This window comes from Puma concolor, chromosome C1 (assembly GCF_028749965.1).
Source record: "Puma concolor isolate L17-30 chromosome C1, mPumCon1.1.hap2, whole genome shotgun sequence".
Taxonomy (NCBI): Eukaryota; Metazoa; Chordata; class Mammalia; order Carnivora; family Felidae; genus Puma; species Puma concolor.
In genome coordinates, this window is record NC_141674.1 from 129,887,227 (window position 1) to 129,913,869 (window position 26,643).

At 38.8% G+C, this 26,643-nt stretch overlaps 1 protein-coding gene across 5 annotated transcripts in view; it reads left to right on the forward strand.

Annotated features, from left to right (window-relative positions):
• Positions 1-26,643, forward strand: part of THSD7B (thrombospondin type 1 domain containing 7B) — a 1,494,436-nt gene that overhangs the window by 1,440,609 nt on the left and 27,184 nt on the right. For all 5 annotated transcript variants that reach the window (XM_086718478.1, XM_086718480.1, XM_086718479.1 and 2 more), the window contains 3 exons: positions 9,059-9,200; positions 11,194-11,309; positions 13,479-13,596. In XM_086718478.1, coding sequence (XP_086574604.1) covers positions 9,059-9,200; positions 11,194-11,309; positions 13,479-13,596 — 376 coding nt within the window. The remainder of the gene's footprint in view (positions 1-9,058; positions 9,201-11,193; positions 11,310-13,478; positions 13,597-26,643) is intronic.

The window sequence follows — 26,643 nt, forward strand, 5'->3', positions numbered from 1 at the left end:
CCAACGCACACCAGGAACCCAACTGCAGTTTATTGCTAATTTTGGCTTGGTTTTTAAATTTGTTTCTTGAGTGGATGAGGCTTAGAGTGAAGAAAAAGAAATAAGCATCATAGGGAAATTAAAGAAGAGAAGGACCAGAGGGGTCGGGGGTGGGGCAAGGGGAAGGACAGAGAGTTTGAAGATAAGAGTTTGTTTGCCCTTAGTTCACATAGCAGTTGTCACCTAGGGATCGTCTAGGTGGTATATAGTTACTTATGACTTCGTGTTTCATTTATATTTTTTTTCACAAGCACTTCCTAAATATCAGTGTGCCAGTGCCATTTATAATTCTGCTATTGAAAAAAAAATTCCAAATAATTTCAAATTTACAGAAAATTCACACCATCAGGTTTTAAGTTTGCGTCATATACTTTATCTTTCCCTGCCTCATACACACAGACATGCATCTCTTTCCCTCTCCACATGAACACACGTAGATACATATATGTGAAAAAATAATGGTGTGTGTGTGTGTGTGTTTATACGGTCTTTTTTGTGAACCACTTGAGCATGTGTTGAAGGCAACATGCCCTTTATTCCCTTACTATTGGCCATTCAGTATGTGTTTCCTAAGCATAAGGATATTCTCTAACATAATCACAGCATAGTTAACAAATTCAGGAAATTTATCATCGACAGTACTTGCAACTAATCTTTGGGCCATATTCCCAAATTCTCAATGGTCCCAGTAATTCCTTTTCTAGCATTTATAGTCCTTTGATTACAGGATCCAGACCATAATGCATTTACTGATTCTATCCCTTTGGTCTCTTCAGTCTCTTTCTTTCATGACTTGGACATTTTTGAAGAATGTAGGCCTTTATTTTGGGCTCTGTTTGGTCATTCTTCTTTCTTCATTCCCAAAGCCCCAATAATAATATGAACACGGTATACCATTTATAATATATAAATAGTGATTGGATAGGACATACATCATTCATTTGTTACAAGGCCTCTGATTGGATTATAAATTTGTACCTTCACAACTCCTTAGTGTCCTAAAATACCAAGCAGAAGGACTACGTGGGGATGTCCCGGACTATTATAAAATCCTTACCCAAACATCTTAGCTAAGCAAAAATCCCCAGATATTTATTTGTCATCCCAACTTCCTCCTTGCATTAGGGTAGTAAAGCTTTACCAGGAACGTTATTTCGTGTTGATGATATGATAGCTTTTGCCTCTGCTCTTGTCAGTTTCATTACACTGAGACACGTGGCCCTCCTCTTTCCAATTAACTCTCTAAATATGATGAGTCAGTCCCTAGCCTATGAGCATCTGTTATGAACTGTGGTCTACTCAAAGGCTGGCAATAAGTCTTGTTCACTGCCCCATCCCTACATTGACTCCCCCACACCTCAGACTGTGACTTACTTTGCTTTTGGCTTAGTTTATAAAGTTCCTTGTGTCTGTTGTCTCTCTCTCTTTTTCCATTTCTAATGACTACTGTACATACTAAATGCTTTCCAGGTTAAAATAAATGGCAGTCACAATAACCACAGTCACTAAACAACTCTCTTAGACATTGTTGTACCCACTGTCCCCACCTCAACCTACTCCACAAGTACCACTACTTTACAGTAGCAGAACAGTTGAAGATACTGAAGAGCAAATTAGCCCTCTCCTGGCTTGAGCACCTACTATGTTGTTACATTCTGTGGATTTTAATTTCATCATCTGTAAAAATAAGGATATTAAAATAAACCTAGATCGGTAGCAGGTTGAAAGGCTTTTTGAGCTAATCCCCATGGAATGTCTACCACAGTGCTAGGCATGTGTTTATAGTCTAAAATGTTACCTGTTGCTATTGGGGGTTTTAGGCATCCAGATTATGGTTCGGTCTCCACTCTTCTTACCCTTTTAATATCTCAAAGGACAAACAAAAGCTATAGAGGTTATTCTGCTATACATGGGATTGTATGTCTTGTTCGACCCCTCAATTGTGGGGTAAAGTGCAGAGAGAAACAGAACCCATCACTGTAGGGCCCAGGAATCCAACTTCTGCCCCTTCTGACTGACTAGTAACTTTAGTTTACGGTATTTTCATTTCTGATCAGTTTTGCTATGATGTCATAGTAAACATTCCTTTTTGCATGCAATTTTTTAGCTGTGCAAAATACATTAATAAGAATTCACTGCACTTGCAAAATCCACAGCTCTAATAATTCAGAAAGCTTACATTCATTAATCTCATTAAACTCATTAAGTGTCCCAAAGCCACTTCAGTGGTAGAGGTTAGAAATACATGCGATTATTTCATTTATTTTGAAAATGAAAACCTTCAGGGGTTCATACTGATGAACTATAGGAGTTCATTTAAATTCTCCATTAAATATATATCTCCTTTTTTTCTATTCTGAGAATCCACTTTTTCAAGGACACTGGCAATAAAAGAAAAGTATATCGTAATTACACATTTGCTTTGATCCATGTAACAGAAAACATTCCCAGAATAACAATATTCCAGCTACCAACACAAGTACTTTAAAATGTTCATTTTTTTTTCAAAGGTTCTTCTCATTTGTTTTTACGTTTGAATTTTATCTATATCTTATAAATTTTACATGTAAAGTTGACTCACCACAAGTCTTTAGATTAATGTCATCTCAGCCCTTTTGGTTGTCTAAACTTCAGTGTCCCCTAAATTCCTAAGTTACGACTCCTGGAAACACTATTCCTTGAGTTCTTGCATGTTGTTAACAGTTTATGCATTGTCTTTTAATTGAAAATCAGCTTTGCTGAATCTAAAATCCTTGAATCATTTTTGTGTGTTTCTTTGTTTTCTTTGTGCATCTTTCAAATAGCTGGTATGTTTTCCTGTCAAAAAGTCTCATGACCAGTTTGATTTTATTTCCTTTATAAACCATCTGGTAGTCTTGTCCAGATATTCATAGAATATTTCCTTCTTTTTCTTTAAAGCTTAATACTTTTACCAGGATATGTCTCAGTATTAGTTATTCTGAGATGCCCTTTCAATAAGTAGTTGAGTCTTTTTTTTTTTTTTAAGTTTTTTTGAATCTTCTTCAGTTCTGCTTTGTTGTTTAGGTTTTCTTCTTCATAAAATCTTATATGCATGTGGCATCTGTATTGCCTCACTTTTCTAATTGCTAGTTTTTCTCAAATTATTTTATCTCTTGTTCTTTTATCTCTATGTTCTTTTATCTCATTTTTCTCCACTTTTTTTTCTTGGAAAAAATATAATTTTTTTAATGTTTATTTATTTTTGAGAGAGAGAGAGAACACAAGCAGGGGAGGGGCAGAGAGAGAGAGAGAGCAAGAGAGACAGAATCCAAAGCAGGCACCAGGCTCCAAACTGTCAGCACAGAGCCCCACGTGGGGCTCGAACTATGAGATCATGACCTGAGCCAAAGTTGGATGTTTAACCAATTAAGCCAATCAGGTGTCCCAAAATGGTATTTTTTTATTCTTGTATTTCTCCTAGTTTCATCTTCATTTCTGAAAATGCTTTTTCTTTTATTTCTATTTATTGAGTTCTGTCACTAAAAATCTGTGTCTAATTCTTATTTATGTTGTTCTTTCATATCTGTGCCAGTTTTGAAATTCTTATTTGTTTCCTTTGAAGTAGTAGTTTGCATGCATGTCTGTTTTTCATGCGTGTCTTTCTACTGTACTTTCTTATCTATGGGGACACTATTTTGACCTTTATTACCTTTTTTCATAATACTGTTGTTTGGGATTTGAATTTGATCATTTTCTTTGCTTATTTTTTTGTGTGTGAAATCAAGTTTTGTGAACTTTTGGGGGGGAGTGTATTTGAGGATTGCTTTTTTCTAATTTCATTTTCATGGTCCAGGGCACGTTCATTCTTTCCCTCTTTTGTTTTTAGTGTTCGGAACTATAGCAACTTACTATGTGAGATTTACTGGATCCTTCCCTCTTTGTTTATTGGTCCTTTCTTTTCCTTTATTGGTAGTTTCCCTATTTTGCTCCCTTAGGAAACTCTTCTCATCCACTTCTCTTCAGTGCAGGGAACTATTTTGGAAGGGAGTTTTGGCTTGTTAATACATCAATGCCCAAAATCTCTCCATGAACCCCTTTCTAGCCATCTGCTTCTAGAATGTACAAAATCCTCCTATGCTCAGGTTTAGTTTTCCATTTTGGTGTTCTTGTGTATGGCAGATGCCTCATTGTACCTTTTGCTTTCCCCTATTGGATGCTGATGTCACACAGGTCCTATAACTTCAGTCACTGGTCCCCATATGTTCATAGTTTGTCTTTGCTCTGTCTTTGCTTTGTCTTTGCTCTGTCTTTGCTCTTCTTGCACTGGAATATCCAAAGATTTTTTTTTCACTTCTGTAACCATCTTCTCAGAATCTTTGAGAATATTTTTAAGCATGAGAGGCATAAATAACAATTCTTCAGGCCCAGATTTTTCTCCTGTAGAGGTCTTCTCGACCTTTGAGAATCAGAGTTTATTTTTTTTTAAATTCCAGTATAATTAACATACAGTGTTATATCAGTTTCAAGTGTATAATATAGTGATTCAACAATTCTATACATTACTCTGTGCTCATCACAAAAACAAAAACAAAATTAAGCTACTGGGACTATACCAAAGTAAAAAGCTTTTGCACAGTGAAGGAAACCATCAGTAAAACAAAAAGATGACCTACTAAATGAGGGAAGATATTTGCAAACAATATATCTGATAAGGGTTAATATTCAAAATATATAAGGGACTTATACAACTCAACACCCCAAAAAAAATACAATTTAAAAATGGGCAGAAGACCTAAACATTTTTCCAAAGAACACGTACAAATGGCCAAAAGACACACAAAAATGCTCAACATCACTAATCATCAGGGAAATGAAAATCAAAGTCACAATGTAGTATCACTTCACACCTGCAGAAGGGCTGAAATCAAAAACACAAACAAATGTTGGCGAGGACGTGGGGAAAGAGGATCAGGATTTAATTTCATGAAAAATCTCCTTACAAAGCATTGCAGGGGTATTTTGCAAATTGTTTTACCCCATTTTTCCAAATAAGAAAACTTAAGTTAAAAGCATTATATATCCAGTTCTGCCTCATGAGAGAGATGGAAAGAAACAGCAGAGCTACTGTCAGTAGGGCTAATCAACAAAATGAGGGAGAAACCGTCTCACAATAATCAGATAAAGCCTGTAGCAGAATAAAAGCGTTCATTTTTCTGTCTCTGGTGGGAGTTGACAAGGCTAGACTTTGCTCCTGCTCATCTCCACGTAAGAAATATACTGAGTTACTTAAGTTTACAAGTACCTGGATTTAAGTGAAGTTTTTTCAAATTGTGTTTGTTAATAATTAAGTGTTAGAGGGATGCCTACGTAGCTCAATCAGTTAAGCATCTGACACCTGATTTTGGCTCCGGTCATGGTGTCACGCTTCCTGAGTTCAAGCCCTGTGTTGCTCTGCTCTGACAGTAGGAGCCTGCTTGGGATCATCTCTCTCCCTCTATCTCTTTCCTTCCCTGCTCACGCTGTCTCTCTCTCTCAAAAAAAAAATTAATTAATAAACTTAAAAAATAATTAGGTGTTAGAAAAATATCAAATTATACATTTTTATCTGGATTTCTTTAAAATACCTGAATTAACGGTCATCTTTTATGTGGTGAATCAAAACTCATTTACTGATATGTTTTATTAATGAGAGATGCTATTATTTTAGGAAATGTCAACTAGATTTTCTGGAAAATGTATGATAATTAGAAGATTACATTCTCTTTATCAGATATGCAAATCTTTGTGGAATCCTTACATTCAGGAAATATGATCATAGTCCAGTTTGTCTTCTAATGGCAGCTTACAAATATCCAGTATTATTGCCCAGGAAGAACCAAATTATCCTATACAACAAATATTTATTATTTACCTTCTTTATTCCAGACATAGAAAAAGCTTTTCAGTGTCCAAGAAAATTAAGATATGGACTCTCTTCAAATAGTCCATGGGAAAGAATGCACACACATTGATACATGTACATATACAGTGGAAATGTTTAAAAAATGAGATTATTCCATTTTTATGGGCGCAAGGGAGTCATTGGTGGCTCTCCCATAGGATATCTGATTTAATTTTGACAGATGAATACAAATATTCAGGTCAGGCCCAAGGGTAAAGGCCCTATTGCTAGAGAGAACAAAAGGTGGGAAAGCACAATGTCATAAGGAAGGATTGAACTTTAAGATAAGTGCTGGTTTTCAAAGGTAATAAGTTAGAAAATCCAGTCTCATAACGGGGGCTTATTTACTAGAGACTAACTGGTTCTTACTGGTCATCTCTTTCCCTAGCAAGTAAACTTTAGCTATATAACCTTGATCTTTACAATAAAACTGGCCCAAAGTTGACTTTGGGTTAGTTATCCACACATCACTTTCTCAACTTCGTTTAGGAAACCAACAATATGTCATTGCATAAATACTCTAGAGGAGAGGAGATTCAGGTTTGTATTTGAGGAGTCTTGGTCCAATAAAGAAATCATCCAGACATAAGCCTCCTTTACCATTCTTTTTTTCTGAGCCCTACTTCCAGCTCCCTTGTGACTAAGTCATTATTTCATAACCTTCCTACAAATAGCTAATAGAAAGAAATAAGGAGAGAACACTAACGTACCTATCACTTCTTAGCAGTGCCAGGGCAGTTTTTCTTTTTAAGTGGAACATAAAAATATTGCCTAAGGTTAGGTTGGATTGTGTTTGTGGATTCCCCTCACCCATACTTTCCCTTTTGACTGTTTCTATGGATAGAGAATTAGTAGGAGAGTTAGACGCAGTGTTGGTTTTCAATATATTAATTTCTAGAAAGTAATTATGGAAGTCTACATGATTATGAATTATGGGTTAGGCTTAACTGAATATTTCAAAACCACATCCCACCTAACTAAAGATTGATAGACTGTGAGCTCTGAGGGAGAAAATTCTTAAATATCATCAAATTACACCATGCCCCTATCCACTTTTCTCGCCCAAGTTTAAATAAGCAAAGATCTATCATACATAAGTAAATTGTTCAAGGTGACATAATTTGTGTGTGTGTTATTATCTCGTTTGCTTTATTTGATTGTATAGACTAAACAGGTACATAAGTTCTAACACTTATTCATTTGGTTCCAACATTGATTTTTTTAGAAGGTAGAAAATCGGTAAAACACTAATCAGGGGTATCTACCTAGATACCTTCATTTTTCTTTCACTGGCAAATCATTTAACTTCTTATTCCTTCTTATGAGAACAAACAATCAAATTAATTGGTGAACTAGTAATAAATTATTGGTAAACATTTATCATGGGATTCACTTGCTGATAATTAAGTATAATTACCTGGTTTTGATGGCCCTTCTTTATCATTTAGAGATAATTCGATATAATTAAAATGTAAAATTAGTTTAAAAGTATTGACAGATCATCCAACTAGAAAGTTACATGGATAAAAAAGTGTGTTTCAATGGCTCCAAACATTTAAAATTAGAAGAAAAGTGGGGTGCCTGGGGGGCTCAGTCAGTTAAGTATCTGACTTTGGCTCAGGTCATGATCTCATAGCTTGTGAATTAGAGCCCTGCATCGGGCTCTGTGTTGACAGCTCAGAGCCTGGAGCCTGCTTCGGATTCTGTGTTTCCCTCTGTCTCTCCCCTCCCTCCCCCCACCCACTCGTGCTCTGTCTCTCAAAAATAAACCTTAAAAAAAAATTAAAAATAAGTAAAAATAAAATTTTGTATCATTTTTCTGCATATTTCAGTGTAATCCAACCTTATCATTTTGATTAATAGCCAAGATTCAGTTTATAGGTTGTGTTCTTGCTATAATATCTGAAAAAGTAAAAGGAATAAAAATAATTAAAACATCCAATATAGAAATGATGATTTGGTAACCTTAATTCAGAGACTTTTATTTCCCTTGTGGTTTAGGCATCTATGTGCCTCTTCAGATTTGGGGGTTTGAATTGTGTCGTTGTGACCATATTTAATGGTATTTATTGAACAAGATTTTTAGAGATTGATATGGGAAGTAGAAACCATAACGTATCATGGCTTCAAGCAGTTTATAAAGAAAGGAAGGAGCCAAGGGAATAAAGAAATCATGGCATTATTATAAGGACAGGTGTAGTATAGAAGTATATGTGTATGTATATATGTTCAGAAACAAATCCTATAGAGTAATTCCTGAGCATGGGGGGAAATTTGCTCAGGGAGGAGGAAAATAATTTATCTTTATTGAAAGAGTATCAATGATGAAGCCTTGATTGGTGTTCTGAAGGGAAAGGATAGGATTTTAGACAGTTGAAAGATGATTCCAGTAGGTGGAACTTGAAGGTTCACCATGGCTAGAAAAGTTGGATGAAATGTGGCAGGCGGGTTTACTGACTCAAGGGCATTATATGACTTGAGGCTGTAAGAGGTCCCATGGGCAAAGTGATATTCGCAGGAGGTCACATTTTTACATCCATTTTGTTTAAAGGGCAATATGACGTGTAGTGGCTCATCCCCTGTGGATCAGACAGCCTCCCAAATATGAGGGAAGTTCTGGTGTATTGGCAATCTTGATTTTATAATTCTCTGTATATACCCGTTCCAGGGTCTTAACAATTATTTTCTCATTAAGATTTTCTGCATGGTTATTTCTGTTGGGCTATCTGAGGGCACGGGGACATTGTCTTCCTTTTCTCATCCATTGAAACATTCAAGAATGCACTTATCTCTTGCTATGTGGCAGGCTATTTGAGAGTACAGAGTGTGTTTAATTGAAGAAAATAGTCTCTATGTGCCTAATTCCACGTGGAAGACAGAAATGTAGCCTTCACCATAACCTAGAAAAGGAGTTGTTAGGTGCAAAAAAACAAACAAAATACCAATTTATAGTGAATTACAAAATAGTTTTATTTTCTCAGTATTATATTTAACACTCTCAGTTGTCTCTTCCCTGTAGTTGTTACACAAGTACTTACATGTACACAGATAACCATACATGATTTGCCACCTAACTATGGGTCCATTCTAACTCTGTCTGCTCTTTGATTTTCACAGTCCTGTGATCCCCACTCAACACAGAGAAGAACCCGCCACCTGCTAAGGCCCTCACTGAATTCAAGGTCATGTGCTGAAGACTCGCAAGTGCGGCCTTGCCTCCTCAATGAAAATTGCTTCCAGTTCCAGTACAATCTAACAGGTACGGTTGAAACCCACAGCCATTCTATTTTCCCTGAACATTGACTAATGGGAGAATGTGTGTGTGTGTGCGTGCGTGTGTGTGTGTGTGTCTTCATTCTTGGGATTCAGGACTGACAGTAGAATGTGAGAGTGTATTGCACGCAAGGCCGAGGCTTTGACGTTTCCAGTGTCCCTTCACAGAAAGAAATGCCCGCACTTGGCATGTAGCTTCAGCAAGGCCACCTGGAATCTCCAAATTCCAAGATGCTTCAAAAGACTTGGCAAAGTTTCAGAAAAGAGCTGAATTAAGCCATGATAACCACAATAACAAAAATACACAGCAGGGGATAATTTACCACTTAGGGAAGAACGTAGTCATGCTGTCATAGAATTTAGCTCTTTCATGGCCTTTTTTATTTCAAGAAATTCAAGCTTGTGGTGTACTTGCTCAGTGGGTCTCAATAGGATAAATTGTACTTCTGAGTGGACAGGGATACTTTAGAGGCACTGGGAATCCCTCCGCCTCATTTTTCAGCCACTGCTCAGGATTCTCCTGTGTCTCATACCACAGACTGTTTAGTTACATTGATTTGCTGCCTGCCATTCCCAAAAGGAGCAGACATGCAAAATGCCACAAAATGTGGAACCATGTTAAGTCTCGGCACTGAATTCAGTACTGACAGCCAAACTACCACAGGCCTGCCGAGGCAAAGTAATAGTCTCTTCTGAAACAAATTCCACACTGAGGTCATAGTGGCACTATGATATTTCTCACATAGAAAACTTCATAATGAATTCTGGGGGGTGGGGTGGGGCAGTCTGATTGTCTTTATTGGTGAAAGATGACTTAATGTATTTGCCCTCTTTCTTTAGTTAAAGGTGCTTCAGATCCTTGATTTTTATAGTAATTTTTCAGAAATAAGTGAAATTTGCTTTCCTGGAAGAGCATGTCTTTAAAATACTGATTATACTATGCATTGGTTTACTATTCCCGTTAAACTCATACGTAGGTCATTTATCAAATATGGGAAGTGTCCTTAAAGAGGTTCTTGATGTATATCATCAAAGACCATTCTTTCTAATCACACCAAAAGTAAGAGTTGGTTTTTGTTTTTGTTTTTGTTTTTTTTAAGAATCAGATTAATTATGGCATAATTCATTCAGACTCCCAGTTGTCTAGTTTGCAATGCAACTATCCAGATCTTTAAAACCTTCTCTCCTGGGGGCACCTGGGTGGCTCAGTCGGTTGAGCATCTGACTTCGGCTCAGGTCATGATCTGACAGTTTGTGGGTTCGAGCCCTGCATTGGGTTCTGTGCTGACAGCTCAGTGCCTGGAGCTTGCTTCGGATTCTGTGTCTCCCCCTCTCTCTGCCCCTCCGCTGTTCACACTCTGCCTCTCTCTCTCAAAAATAATTAAAAAAAATTTAAATAAATGAATGAATGAATAAATAAAACCTTCTCTCCTGAGACAATAATTTGAAAAAAATTAGATTTTCTGTAACATTCATGTAGTTCTGAGGTACCTCTCTTTCCTTTCTCAGGCAAGTGTCTTAAGACACTTAAGCTCCACTGTACCAACTTTACCAAATGGTTTAGATGACTGGATTTGTTCCTTGAAAATAGTTTCGGGTTACATTAAGCAATAGCATCATCTCTGGGTTCCTTTTCTATCAGTTATCCCCCAGCAAACAGATGATTCGTAACTAGTTTTCCTTTACCATCCTTGTTGGTGTCTTTCCTTTCCTCTTCAGCACAACAGTGACACGGTCTCCAACAAACCATCTGTCTTTTTACTTTTAGAAAGCAAACTTAGGAAGGTAGCTCACTTTGATTTGGTTGTTTACTTGTTTTTCAGTAAAAGAATTGCATGGCTTTTTGAAGCCACCTGGAAGTTATTTTGGGATTATGTATATGCTATCCTGCCTCACCAATGCAAATAATCAAAGGTTTGTTGTATTTTGCTCACATGACCATAATTCTGAAACTCAGTGTGGTGATCCTATACCTGTAGAGTGGAGCACATGCCAGCTGAATGAAAATGCCACCTGCGGACAAGGTATCAGGACCCGCCTTCTGAGCTGTGTACGCAGCGATGGCAAGCCAGTTGGCGTGGACCAGTGTGAGCAGGTAATTGGTTTGTATTTGTATCTCACGCTAGGGGCTTTGGCTTTTTTGTTGGTTTTGGTTTTGGTTTGTTTTTTTGTTGTTGTTGTTTGTTTGTTTGTTTGTAATATTAGTCTACCGTCTTGACACTTGGTATAAATGACAAACTCTGATTCCTTCTTGCCAAACTAGGGCTCAGTTGTAACTGGTATAGCACAGTTATACCTCACTAGTTTGAACTTAGTCAAAATGACCAGGAAAGGTTATTTTGCACTGAGGAAATGGGTTGATTAAACAATTATTTGTATTACTTCCAGAACTTATATAGATGTACATGCTAACAAACTATTCATATCAGGTGACTATAATATTTAGATATGATTCTGTATTAGGCAGGTGATTCATTTGCATGTCTGATAAACACTGTGCCTTGCACATAAGACGAACACTGACACTTGCTATTAGAATATACTCCTAATTTGCTTAGCAAAGCCTTGCTAGATTAATAGCACAGTTGTACTTTTCTTCTCAATCTAAGTTAAAATGCCTCCCTACAAAGTGCCAATTAGTGAGTTCTGAATTTTTGTAATGTTACTGTTCCTTTTTTTTCCTGTGATGAACTGTATAGTTTGGACAAATGCTGTGGTCAAAGCTGTTCCAAGTAAGTTGCATTCCCTCCCCAACATCAAAGTGAAAATCACTATGGGGACAGTTTAATAGAAATAAGAATGACCATATGCTGTCACACTAGAAGAATCACCAACATAGTTTTTAGAATTGAAAATTCCAAACTTTGGAAATTGAAAACACAGGGTCAGTGAACTCATATTTCCACAGAAGCTTCCCTCAAAAATTGGCTAATGAAAATTGGTACCATTTCTCCTAAGATAGGTGGAGTCCACAAGTGAAATTAGAATCAAAACCAAACTTTGCTCACCTATCCTGACTTAAGTATTATCCTATCAAGTATTAAAACATGGCTCTCTTAACTAACAGTATAGCCATAGACACACAACCACTTTGAGACCAGGCCATCTGATGAACATCCCATTTGGTGAAACTGTAAAACTGGCCAATATGGGGCAAAGTTCTGTCCACCATGTGTCAGCGATTTATTTTAACATTTCATTGAATCTGCCCCTGTAGAAGTCTGCAGGAAAAATAAATGGCCAATCTGCAGGAACTCCAAATAAGTTGAAAATGTTACATTTGGTATGTGTAATAATTTTTTTCTTTTGATACAAAGTAAGATATGAACTATTCATTAATAGAAAAATCAGTTTCCAAATATGTATGTATGTTAAATAAATGTTTAAAGAATATTAAAGAAGTCCCAAACTATTAACCTATCTGGAATATCCATACATCTCAAATGGATCATAGATCCTATATGGTAATTTCTCTTTTGCCCATGCAGCACGTAATCATGCTAAAATCATTAATTTTAATTTGGTGTGGACATTGCTAACATTTAACATGTGTTCAATGTCAGAGTTTTCCTAAATAAGCACATGGTGTATGATTTCTGTAGTGGAATTTTTCATTATTCTTTCAGTGTTTCTTAGATGATTTATTCTCTCACTAAGATCTCTTCTAGCTTGGCCATTACAAAAAGCAATAGATTTTGCCTAGATGCTGGTTTCAGAGACGACAAGAGAGAAATAAACCAAAGCACCAACTTTTCCCATGATTAAGAGTATGGTTATGTTTTCAACCTAATTGATCTTTTTAATGAGCATAGTTGTTGATTTTGTTTTTATCCTTATTATTTTTTTAGCCTAGATAGCTGTTAATTTTGAGCTCTCTATGTGCTGTTGACCCATCCAGAAGTGCAAGGTACCTGAATTTAAAACTGAGGCATCCTCCTGATTCTGTGTTTGCTAATCAAGGACAGATTTCTGTGGCATCTAACTGCCTACTCTCCCAGAACACTAATTGCAGGTCTATTCTAGAGTTGTGGATCTCATAAAAATAAATTTGGGCCAATATATTTCTCATTTGTGATGTAAGGACAACCATTTTCTGTGACTCCCACCAATTTCTATAAGAGAGGATATTTTTCCCTGCAAAGATGTAGAAAGATTATTATTGTAGCATAAAGGGCATAGAATAGTCTTTCCCATGAAAGGATAGTGATTTATTTTGACAGTGATATGATTCTTCAATAAAATCATACTTTATTTCCATCTACAGCGTAACTTGGAGAAGCCCCAGAGAATGAGCATTCACTGCCTGGTGGAATGTGTAGTCAACTGTCAGCTCTCAGGGTGGACAGCTTGGACAGAATGTTCAAAGACTTGTGGCCATGGAGGTACTTGGTTTCCCTATGTTTGTTTCCAGTAAACAGTTTGGCTTTTAAAAAAGTTTTTTTTTTTTTTTAACGTTTATTTATTTTTGGGACAGAGAGAGACAGAGCATGAACGGGGGAGGGGCAGAGAGAGAGGGAGACACAGAATCGGAAACAGGCTCCAGGCTCCGAGCCATCAGCCCAGAGCCTGACGCGGGGCTCGAACTCCCGGACCGCGAGATCGTGACCTGGCTGAAGTCGGACGCTTAACCGACTGCGCCACCCAGGCGCCCCTTAAAAAGTTTTTTAAATGTTTTTTTTTTTGAGAGAGAGAGAGCACGAGTAGGGGAGGGACAGAGAGAGAGAGGGAGACAGAATCTGAAGCAGGCTCTAGACTCTGAGCTGTCAGCACAGAGCCTGATACCAGGCTCTAACCCATGAACTGCAAGATCATGACCTGAGCCAAAGTCGATGCTCAACCCACTGAGCCACCCAGGCACACCCAGACAGTTTTGTTTTTAAATGTCTTTCTGGGGGTGCCTGGGTGGCTCAGTCAGTTAAGCGTCTGACTCTTAATTTCGGCTCAGGTCATGATCTCATGGTTTGTGAGATTGAGCCCTGCATCGGGCTCTACGCTGACAGTGTGGAGCCTGCTTGGGATTGTCTCTCTGCATCTCTGTCTGCATATCTCTCCCCCCACCCCCGACTCTCAAAACAAATAAATAAACTTTAAAAAAAGGAAAAAAATAAATGCCTTTCTGTAAGCCATAAATTGACAAATGATCATAAGGCGTGTTGACCAGTTGGAGGCAACATGAGGCTGACCTAGAGGGGAAGAGATATAGAACTTGGTCTTGTATGAGTCCTTTACTTCTAGGCAGAGGTTGCAAAACTGACTTGGTAACAGTGGCAGACACCAGAGAAGCTGCTAGACCAGTGGGACAGTGTTCGCTCAGAAGGTCATAAGCTCAACCAACCCAAAAAAATGTTGGCCTCCCTGGTTTTTGGAAGAAATATGTACTATGTAAGTATAGCTGACTCCTGTGTTGGGCAAACCCCCAAATCACAATCGCTTAATATCCTGACTGGAGACTAATTTGCCACTCACATAAAAGGAGGTGTTGCTTGCACTTTAAAAAATCAAGGGGCGCCTGGGTGGCGCAGTCGGTTAAGCGTCCGACTTCAGCCAGGTCACGATCTCGCGGTCCGTGAGTTTGAGCCCCGCGTCGGGCTCTGGGCTGATGGCTCAGAGCCTGGAGCCTGTTTCCGATTCTGTGTCTCCCTCTCTCTCTGCCCCTCCCCCGTTCATGCTCTGTCTCTCTCTGTCCCAAAAATAAATAAAAAACGTTGAAAAAAAAATTTTAAAAAAGTCAATCAAGGACACAGGTTGATGGAGAATCTACCACTTTAATACAACCAATATTAGCCAAATGGTGCCATCCAGTTGGCTCTGTGCAGGTTTTTATGAGCCAGTTTGGAAGTAGCACCCATCCTTCCATCATCTATATTATACAAAATTTAGTCCCATGTTCCCAGTTCAGTGCAAGATGGTTGAGCAGCAAATGTATTCTCTAGATGGCCAGTTATTCTTAGCAACAGTGTTACGCTATAGAGAAAAAGGAGTATTACATCTGTGGTGAACAGATAGAAATCATGACCACAAGTTCCCAGGATGCCGGTGAGCAAATGATATGCAATGGCAAGGATTGAAGGGCAACTGATACTCAGGAGCTAGACAAGTGGCTATATAGAGGGCACACCAGCACTGGGCCAAAGTAGGGACCAAGACATTGTCCATGGAAGAGAGCACAACAAGAGCATAATGGGAAAGCACAGACCTGTGGTTTAGGATAGGACTCTGGTCCTGAAAAAGAATTTTAATTTCTCACAAGGTAAACGTCAGAAAATTAGACTAGGGTCCTAGGGAAAAATCTTGTTGTATGATTAGGCACTAAGCAGAGGAGATGAAGGGAAGAATTGCAAGTTGCAGGAATCATGGAATCAAGATGGGAGGAGGGTACACCAAGACCTGCATCTGACTGTCAAACAGAAATACTTGGGAACAGATTCCTAGAAGTTCTGTGACTGGCCCACTGGCAGTAGTACATAGGCTAATTTCTGAGCTACTCTGAAATGAGTGTGCTGGCGTTGCCGATAATTCTCTGCCTCAGTTGGGATTGTCTGAGTAACTGTGGCAGGGTGCAGCCTGGAAAAGGGGCTCATCTGTGAACTGAGCTGTCAGATTTTGGAGAGGGTAGAGCAAAAAACAGTAGCTGGGATTTGTATTAGGAAAATGTGACTAAGGAAATTGAAAACTACTTCTGCAAAGAGCATCACTCACAATGAAAATGTGGGAGTCCAAATGCCCAATAATAACCTGCCATTTTCCGCACAGTTGAGAGCCTGTAAAGAACCTCAGGAAAGCAAATGGCAAACCTTAAACCCAAGATTTCAGTGACTGACCTGCTTTTCCTCAAATATTCTGATCAGCTGCATGGTGTAGTTGCCAACTGGGCATCCACTTGAAAGTTGGGTAAATCTAGGTTCAAATTGCAGCTCTTTAGGCAGATTACTTAATCTTTCTGAATCTCAGCTTCTTTATCTATAAAATGGAATTTATGCACGCTGGAGGTGTTTTTGGTTTGAGAATTAAATGATATGAAGTATATGAACACCTAACACAGTAGTTGGCACATAATAGGTGTTTATTTTATGTTAATTTCTGTCTCCATCTTCTTAGCTGCCAAGAGTAGAGAGGGTCATCAGACACTACTTAGGATCTTTTAAGGATTATCATATAGACTTAGTCACTCTGTCTACCAATCTCATTTCTCATCCTTTCACCCCATTCAAAATCACATTATGGTCACAGCATAAGTGTATTTTAAAATTGCAAATTTGTGGGGTGCCTGGGTGGCTCAGTCTGTTGAGTGTCCGACTTCAGCTCAGGTCATGATCTCATAGTTCATGGGTTCTAGCCCCATGTCAGGTTCTGTGCTGACAGCTTGGAGCATGGAGCCTGCTTCGGAGTCTGTGTCTCCCCCTCTGTCTCTGCCCCTCCCCTGCTCATGCTCTGTCTCTCTTTCAAAAATAAATAAATATTTAAAAAAAATTTTTTTAATTGCAAATTTGAGGGATGCCTGCATGACTCTTGATTTAGGCTCAGGTCATGATCTCAAAGGTTGTGAGATCAAGCCCCACATCAGACTTTGCAATGGGTGTGGAATCTGCTCCTGGGGTGCCTGAGTGGCTCAGTCAGTCAAGTGTCCAACTTCGGCTCAGGTCATGATCTCGTAGTCTGTGAGTTCGAGCCCAGCATCGGGCTCTGTGCTAACAGCTCAGAGCCCGGAGCCTGCTTCAGATTCTGGATCTCCCTTTCTCTGCCCCTCCCCCACTCACATGGGTGGGTGGGTCGGTGTGTGTGCGCAGGCGTGCACTTTCTCTCTCTCAAAAAATGCAAATTTCAACAATTGTTTTCCTATTGACTTAAGAGTAATTTATTCATGAAACAAATACCCATGTGCCAGTTCTGGTTCACTGTGCTGGGGATTGCAGCACTGGGGGGAGGTAGATACTTGCCCTCTTCTCATGGAGTTTACAATGCAACTGAGCGACAAGAGACAGTAAACAAGCAAATAGGTAATATTGTATGTTGATGAGTTCGCTGAAGACATACAAATGAGAGATGTTTTCCACATTAATGATGTATTTAGTCAGAACAACTGGTTGCTCCTCTGTCCAGCAGTGACTCAGCCTGGTTATTCTACAGCTATAAACACTGCAGTCTTGTCCTCATGGGTCTCTGGGAGGTGTGACTCTTATGGGGTAAAGGGTAGCATGGAAAAGTAGAGAAAGGATGAGGTCCTATATTGCAAGCATGGTCCACAAAGACCTGTGGGATCTCACCTGTGCCTGCCTCTCTAGTCCCATCACCCTCCACTGGTGCATAGGCTCTCTCTGCTCTAATACAGTATATTTCAGTCACATCCCTGAGTGTGGAGCATCTTACCATCACTGCACTACTGCCTCCTACTACTCTTAACTTGCATGCGTCAAATCACTTGCAATGTCTGCACGTCTGAGGGGCCAAACGCCGTTTGGGTTCTTCATGTGTGAATCCCCTCAGTTCCTATGAGCACAATAGGTGGCACATCGGAGGAATTTCAGTTAATATCTGTCATTGCCCAGGTGGCTCTGGATCATAGAAGAAAGCTGGAAGTGGAAGAGCCTGCAGACTGGATCACAAGCCCAAAGGCAGCCAACCCCTGCCAGTGGCTGGTTTCCTGGCCCTCTAACTAAATGCATATGTCTTAGGTACATTACCTTAGAACGTATTCAATGCAAAGGAATCAGATCCGTTCATTATTATTTTTGTCTGGCAGTCCTAATTCTGCCACTGTACCAAGTCAGTGAAACATGACAGATCTCCGTGTCGTGCTAATATACTACCTTGACAAATAAGACCCCTATTTGTAAGTTTAGCATTAAAGTATTACTTTAATTTTTCAAGCAGTTCTGTTAGTGCTGTGGACTGCACAGACCCTGGTTGTCTATTAGGAAGACAAAAACAAACAAATGAAAAAACATTTCCAAATCTGAATCCCACTATTGGAGAATTCTAGGCTATTAGAGTTTGAACTTAAATTCACCTTTTCTAAGCCAGAGAATAATAAACAAAGAGAAACAATCAAAGGTTTCCTAAGGAAGTAATTGTGTGAACTAAGGTACCAGTGGGATTAGCGAAGGAATGTTAACTACTTGGGAGAAATCAACTTGCATAAAACACTTGGAAGTCATCTAAATAGTATCCATTGATATTCAATATAGCACTGGTTACAAATCACCACTAGGTAGTTTGTAAAACTCCATTAGCATGACTTCTTGGAAATCCTTTCTTGACCTTTAGATGTCTTGATCTCCTGAATTGTCAGATGTAATAATACCTTTAAAAAAATTATTCCATAATCCTGATATCTGTCAAACCCTCCAGTGATCTAAATATGAATGTATTCCATTGTTCCTTTATGTATTCAACAAGGATTTGTAAAGTTTATACCTATTATCCTGGCACTTAACAGCATCCTCTTTCATTGTCAACAGTGACAATGTGAAAAATAAATTATATGGTGACCATGCTATTTAGATGTCTGTTCTTGAAGGCAGGACTGTAGAAGTGTATTCCTATAATTTACGTATATACTCACTGGATGCTTTCTGAGCTTCAGGCATTCTCCCAAAAGCTGAAGCTACACTGTGTATGGGACACATAAGATCCCAGGCAAAGACCCCTGACATTCAAAGTCCCACTGAATCCAGTGAAAAATTGGATGGTGATAACAAGACACACAGCAAATAAACAAGGAAATAAACACAAAAATAACAGATAGTCAGGATGAAACCGATGATGAAATCAAAACAGATCATGTGATGGAGAATAAGTAGAACAAATGTTTTGCAAGGGAGTGAGGGATGAGGGAAGAAAGGCCACTGAAGAGCCAATATCTATGTCAAAATTGAATGACAAGGTGCCATAGCTCTTATAACTGGCATTTTCTTTAGTAGGCTGCTCTTCAATTTCACAAGCATTTTTTGACTACCTGTTATATTCCAGCCTCGATGTCAGGACCCACAAACAAAAACCTAAAAATAAGCATTTTTCTAATTTGTGCCTGATTTCAATCTTAAAAAAATAAAAAAATAAATTGAACAGTACAAAGACTAGGATACATGGCCCTTGAATTTTTAAGCACCCACCCTCAGGATGGTGCTGAGACTGCCTTTGTGGTTCCATTATACCCCTCAGCCCCCAAACTTCTCCCTGATTCCACTTAGGGCACCACTGTTCCCTGATCATCACCCACCCCTGCCACAAGCAGAAAGTAAGTGTTTCCAAAATGAGAGAATCGTATATTTAGATCATGCCTTGATCCTTGCACAGCACAGCCTAAGAGCAATAAGCAATAAGCTCTTCTGGAGTTGAAGAGGTTGGAAACTATCATTGAAAAGCATCTGTGCCTTGTCTCTTCTGAGACAGCACACCAGTAGCTGTCTTTTGTTAGCCTCTTTCCTTTTTTCCAACTGGTGGTGGCAATGGGGCACAAGTCACGAGAGGAGATAGTTTATTTAGTCACATTAAAGTGGGCAAGCAAGTTGCATGGGAGTCTGACTCCAGCACCTGTGGCTCTCGGCTGACTGCTTTATCAGAAGTTCACACAGTTGTCTCACTTTCTGAATTCGCTGGCTGCCAGGCAAATGCTGGTGTGCTAGATGTCCTAGATGCTTCCCCGTGAGCCACACTTCGCTGTCAAACCCGCAGAACTACATTGATCTGGGGAGAGATTTTCAAATGAGCTCTTTCTCTCTTTTCCAAGTGTCTGGATTATCTCTTTAATGTACACCTGATGCTTGGCATATACTTTCTAATTGTGTTAAAGATTTCAAGGTCAGAACAGTTCGAATCCAATTTATTTCACCTTAGACAGAGACTGATTCTAAGCTTCCACTAAGGGATCTTTTTAGGTAGATTTCAAAGATCAAAGCTTGTAATAGAATAGCTTAATATTTGGATTAGTCATGTTCTTTGTTGAATTTTCATCAGTTCAGTGGAATGTAGAACTCCCTAAATTTAGCATTTCATGAATTATTTATTATTTAACCGATAACATTCTAAGAGTATTATTAATCTCAAACTGATTTTTCCTATTTCATATTTTTAATTCAATGTATATGAGTTTATATTTTTCTATTTTATGTAATCCAGTCTGACTTTGTATCTCCCAAATGGCATATAATTTTTCTGTCAACTCTTCCCTATAATGAAAAAATAATATTGTGTTAACTCCAAAGTACCACAACTTTGTGATTTCCAGCATTTTTTTTTCTTTTAAGCAAAGGTAAGCTGGTAACCTTCATTTTTAGTATCTGTATAATATGTGATCAGTGTGGTATCCTTGAGCAGGCACAGTCCAATTGCTATAACAATTGAAAATTATATCAAGTAATTAGTTCCTATGACAAGAGAATAATAAGCTAAATTATAAAATTATAGAATGGGGAAAACCAAAGACCAGACAAGAAACCAGAAGATCTAGGTTTTCAAGTTGGGTCTTCTAATGGCAAGTCAGAGGACTTTGAACTAGTCTTTGCATAACTCATACTATTTATCTGTAAATGGATGAAATGTTAGAACATTTCATTTTTAACATGTATTGTTCAGTGGCACAATTACTGGAGCCAGGAGTGTTTTCGTAACTTTTACAACAGTACTATAAAGGACAGGTATAACTTTACAGATGAGGTGATAAGCAGTTAAATAATCTGCTCAAGGTCATGCAGCTTGTTATGGAGGAAAGATTTGAACCCATGTTCAGGTGTCTCCAAAGCCCCATTTTGCCCCTTTGCCTCTGACACCGTACTTGTAAATGTTCACGTTGTGTATATGGCCCTGTGTTGAGTGCTATATCACTTTATAAAAATTCTCCTAATATATACATATATTTAAAAATAAGCAGAGGAAATGGATCTCAGATTAGAACACAAAGGGCAGGGGCGCCTGGGTGGCTCAGTTGCATAAGCGTCTGACTTTGGCTCAGGTCATGATCTCACAGTCTGTGGGTTTGAGCCACACATTGGGCTCTGTGCTGACAGCTGAGAACCTGAAGCCTGCTTCGGATTCTGCGTCTCCCCTGCTCATGCTCTGTCTCTCTGTCTCTCAAAAATAAATGAACATTAAAAAAAAATTTTAAGAACACAAAGGGGCAGCAAGGGCTTTAAGAAGTCCCTCTGAATTTTCAGCCTCGTAAATATTTACTGGTTTCATAATCAACATTGTTGCATATTATCTGGTTTGTCTAATTGGAATATAGCTGCAGGGAGCTAATATTACTGACAGGAAATGTGTGACTCTAACAGACAGAGTAGCTGCAGGGTGGCTAAAATCACTCTCTCTGCCCTTCTCTTCTTGTGTCACATGGGGAACTTCTTATTGGGGTATTTCTGCTGTATGTAAGTTCTTACAGTGGTCCATCAAATTTTGTTAGCTTTTAATGGGACTTAAATGTGATTATTGAGAGTAGAACTAAAGATAGATGGCTAGAACGCATTAACAGAGAAGTCTGGAGCTCTTTATTGCCAAGCAATACCAAAGGTGCCTAATCTTCTATTCTTGGAAAGCCTACTGCAATCCATGATACCATGGTCTTCTCTTGATCTCTAAACCTGTGGTTCTGGCTTAGCATACCTCACTCCCAGATAGATGGTCATGGCTTGGACTAGTCTGCTTTACTGTGAAAATCTTCTGGAATCTATATCTTACCTAAGTTGAGCGTTCTCTAGGATGACAGGTACATGGGTGCCTGAAGCAATTTCCAGATAGGCCAAGAAATCCCTCTGTAGGGGAAACCCTTGCACCATAGCTCTGAATGCAGAACTGTTTATCTTCCATTTATAACAATGCCAAACATAGGCCGAAGATCAGTCTTTAAGTTTCAGATGGGGACCAACATTTTTACTCATGTTGTTATATTAGAAAATAACACTGATCCTTTGGGTGCCTGGGTGGCCCAGTTGGTTAAGCATCCAGCTTCAGCTCAGATCATGATCTCACAGCTTGTGAGTTTGAGCCCCACGTCGGGCTCTATGCTCACAGCTCAGAGCCTGGAGCCTGCTTTGGATTCTGTGTCTCCCTGTCTCTCTGCTCCTCTTCTGCTCTCTGTCTCTGTCTCTCTCAAAAGTAAGTAAACATTAAAAAATTTAAAAAAAAATAAAGAACATTGACCCCAAATCCATGTCCACCAGAGTGTATATTTAAAACAATATTTACACTTAAATTTGGATTAAAAAAATCTAAGCAATATTTTTTTTAACTTTTTAAGTAGACTTCACACCACCTGTGGGGCTTGAACTCACATCCCTGACATCAGGAATCATATGCCTTACCAAATGAGACAACCATATGCCTCTAAGTGATATTTGTTAAGAGAATTAAGTAGTAGATGGCAGTATAAAGAGCCCTATGAAATCAACTGAACATTTTAGACAATGTAGTAAGTTTCCACTGCTTTCAGAAATCTAGTGACAAGTACTCAAAAGCAAATAAAGAGCTATCAGAGTGGAAGGTGTTAATACTATAATTTTAATTACTTTTTACTAAAGGAAAATATGAAATGTATGAACGCAGGTAGCACATTTATTGTAGAGGGTAGGCCTAAATACACACCTCAGACTTGTCTAAGTGTCCTAACAATTACACTGTAGCATCTGACACCTGATTTGGACCAGATGAGATCCTGGGAAAGCACATGCTTTTGGAATAAAATAGACCTTTGTTCCAATCCTGCTAGCTGCGTGATTTTGAAGAAAAAAAAAGTTTTGTATATATATAACTTCTCCGAGCTTCAACTTATGAACTGAGAGTATTAATAATTGTGTCTGAAACAGAGTCTGAGATCGGGATTCTTGTTGAAGTGATTTATTTGAGGGTAGTGGGGAGAACTGGTGTTCTCAGGGCAATGGGAGCAAAGCAAGCAGAATAAGGAAGGGAGAAGAATGAAGCAAGAATATTCTATATCATCTCTGTATCAAAGAAGATTGTGTTCACTTATGTAATTGAGTCCCTCCCTCCATAATAAAGGATACTTTTGTAATGACAGAAGGTGTTATACAATAAATTATCTTAGCCAGAGACATACGTGATTACTATTAATAAATTGGCATGACCAGCTGTTAATGAGGTTTTTTAGTATCCCCTTTCTTCTTTTTCATTTATTTTGTCATCTGCTAGAATTAGCCACTACTAACCTTAGGTAGCAGGCACCAAAACCTTAAGAATAAATCCATAGGAGGAAATACTTAAAAATGGAAACATTGTACTCAGTACCCTAATTGTTGGGTGCATATCAGAAAGGATGACCATCAACTTGAGATTGGCAACATTGAGCCCCAACCATGGTCAGCCGCTTGTAGTTACTTGTCAGCTCTGGAAGACCAACCTTGCCAACAATTGTGCATACGCCTTGAAAAGTCAAATCCTATTCAAAAGAAATAATTCCATGGTGGAAATCAAACCACTCTTAATTTTTTTTTTTTCAACGTTTATTTATTTTTGGGACAGAGAGAGACAGAGCATGAACGGGCGAGGGGCAGAGAGAGAGGGAGACACTGAATCGGAAACAGGCTCCAGGCTCTGAGCCATCAGCCCAGAGCCTGACGCGGGGCTCGAACTCACGGACCGCGAGATCGTGACCTGGCTGAAGTCAGACACTTAACCGACTGCGCCACCCAGGCGCCCCTCAAACCACTCTTAATATTCAAATAACATGGCATATGCACAAAGTGACTTTATCTACCACTAATACTGTATTTACACATCTACAGTGCATCAGGGTTTATGGGCATGTTCATATGAATTGTTCATATGAATTGCTCATATACTCTAATGAACTATTTAAGGTTAAATAGGTATGTTCTTTATTGCTCTATTATTCTTATATTTCCTTTTCTACTTTCCCCTGCATACATACTTTGCACTGTTTGTCTGGGTCATATTCAACTGTCCAGAGCTGCTATCAAAACCATAATTTTCAGTTAATCCAATGACTATGTATCAGGGACACAGAAGAACTGTTGTTTAAAGCATGCCACTATAAAGGTACATGGTGGCTGACTCCTCGTATCTGAAAGTATGGTCAGAGAACCATTGCATTTGACTCCACTTCCTTTTATGAATATAGAAATTGAGAAATATTTGAATAGTTTTGAGAGCTTTTTACTGCTTTAATTTTCCACATCCACTTTGTCAGTGGAGCCTCAGAGTAAAGTCTGAAGACTGCTGAGTTCAATGGGAGTGTAATCTGGTCTCATATGCTTTAAATCTATATGCAGATTACAATATAGGCCTCTGTGTGTGTGTGTGTGTGTGTGTGTGTGTGTGTGTGTGTGTTACAACTCATATGCCTCCCTGTTTGCTTTTTTTTTTCTGGAGTTCTTACCATGTAATTCATTTTCCTTTGTTGCAAGTAATTATTGCCAATTTAAGTGTAGGCCCAATCTCACTGTTGCTCTTAATGAGTTCCCAAAATTCCTCAAGGGAGGAGAGGAAAAGGCTCAGAGAGAATTCCTAGCAAACTTACCCTACTGTAATTTGGGTCTTTATTAAATTGAAAACATATTTTTTATAAGGCAGTGCTTTTCTCTCTTTTATAGCTTGAAGAGTAGATGAATAGAGAGTCCATTTCTATTTCTACATCTCCTTGGTACTGCTCATGAAGCATCCTGTCTATAGTTACTATTGAATTCAGGTTCCAAATAGATTCCAAGTCCCATGTCTAATACTATTTAAAAACATAAACCCAAACAAGAGGAGTGCAACAGAGTGTCCAAGAAAACTGCCCCATTTTCAGATTTGAAGCATCACGATATGCACAGTAGCGACCTTCACTCTTACTCTGAGGGCAGAAGGAATCCAAGCTAGAGTGGAAGGGGTTTAGTGAGTTGGGACCAGGCTGAATCATTAGTAGGAGTTTCATAGTTATAACCCATTTCATATCATAATCCCCATAGAATACAGGTAGAAGCAGCCAGGGCCAATTCTAGGAATGGATATGAAATAGGCGTTGTTAAAACAGATGGTTAAAAAAAGAAGTTTCAACAACCACCTACTCTATTTTTGATACATTGTTAAGGTAGCTTATATGATATTTTTTGATTGATATAACCAACATGAGATGACTCTAAGGAATCTTCATCATCTCAGTATTTTTCACCTGAATCAGCATAATTGTGAGTTCTGAAGGAAGCTGGTCCCTTTATAAATATCAAAATATTCATGAACGAACTGACCATTTATTTATGAAGCCATCCTCCAACCAATGACCTTTCTCCACTGAGACATGTTGTGTCACTGCATCAGAGTATTCGTTGGTCAGTCTCTAGCTGAAAACAGTATGTAGCCAGAACAAAGGGATACAAAATGCAATAGTCCGTACACCAAAGATAAACTGGAGTTCTTGAGAAAATTGGTGAAAAGTGAGGTGAAAGCCAAAGATTATGATGATCAAACTGCAAAAGCCAGTCATGAAACAATGCACCTTTTATAGGGTAATCACCACATTATATAAGAAGTATCAATAGCTGATTTATCATTTGTCCTCATAATGATTGCAGGGTCGCCATCATCATCTACACGGTAGTTGACAGTAGATCAAATAAAACTACTTGCATACTTTTCAGTTCCAGAAAAAGTCCCATTTAGACTTTTATTATTTATTAAAAATAATTTGATTCCTATTTAAACAGATGCATTTTTTTTTAATTTTTTTTTCAACGTTTTTATTTATTTTTGGGACAGAGGGAGACAGAGCATGAATGGGGGAGGGGCAGAGAGAGAGGGAGACACAGAATCGGAAACAGGCTCCAGGCTCTGAGCCATCAGCCCAGAGCCTGACGCGGGGCTCGAACTCACGGACCGCGAGATCGTGACCTGGCTGAAGTCGGACGCTTAACCGACTGCGCCACTCAGGCGCCCTAAACAGATGCATTTTTAAGTGGCATTTTCCTCAGCATGAGTTATCCTCAGATAATAAGGACTTTTTGTATATTTTACAGAAGAGGAAATTCATGCTCAGAGGAGTTAAAATACTTCCATGCGCTCACATCATTTACAAGCTGTTAATTTGAGAGAACTGTTTCCAACTGGAGAATTTTGATGCCAAGTCCAGGTTTCTTTTCACCATACATCCACTATTTTAAAATTCTCTTTCTCGGGGCGCCTGGGTGGCGCAGTCGGTTAAGCGTCCGACTTCAGCCAGGTCAGGATCTCACGGTCCGTGAGTTTGAGCCCCGCGTCCGGCTCTGGGCTGATGGCTTAGAGCCTGAAGCCTGTTTCCGATTCTGTGTCTCCCTCTCTCTCTGCCCCTCGCCCGTTCATGCTCTGTCTCTCTCTGTCCCAAAAATAAATAAACGTTGGAAAAAAAAATTTTTAACAAAAAAAAAAATAAAATTCTCTTTCTCTTATATACTATATCACATCGTAACTTTAAACATCTTTAATTTGGCCACATTTTCACTCCCCAC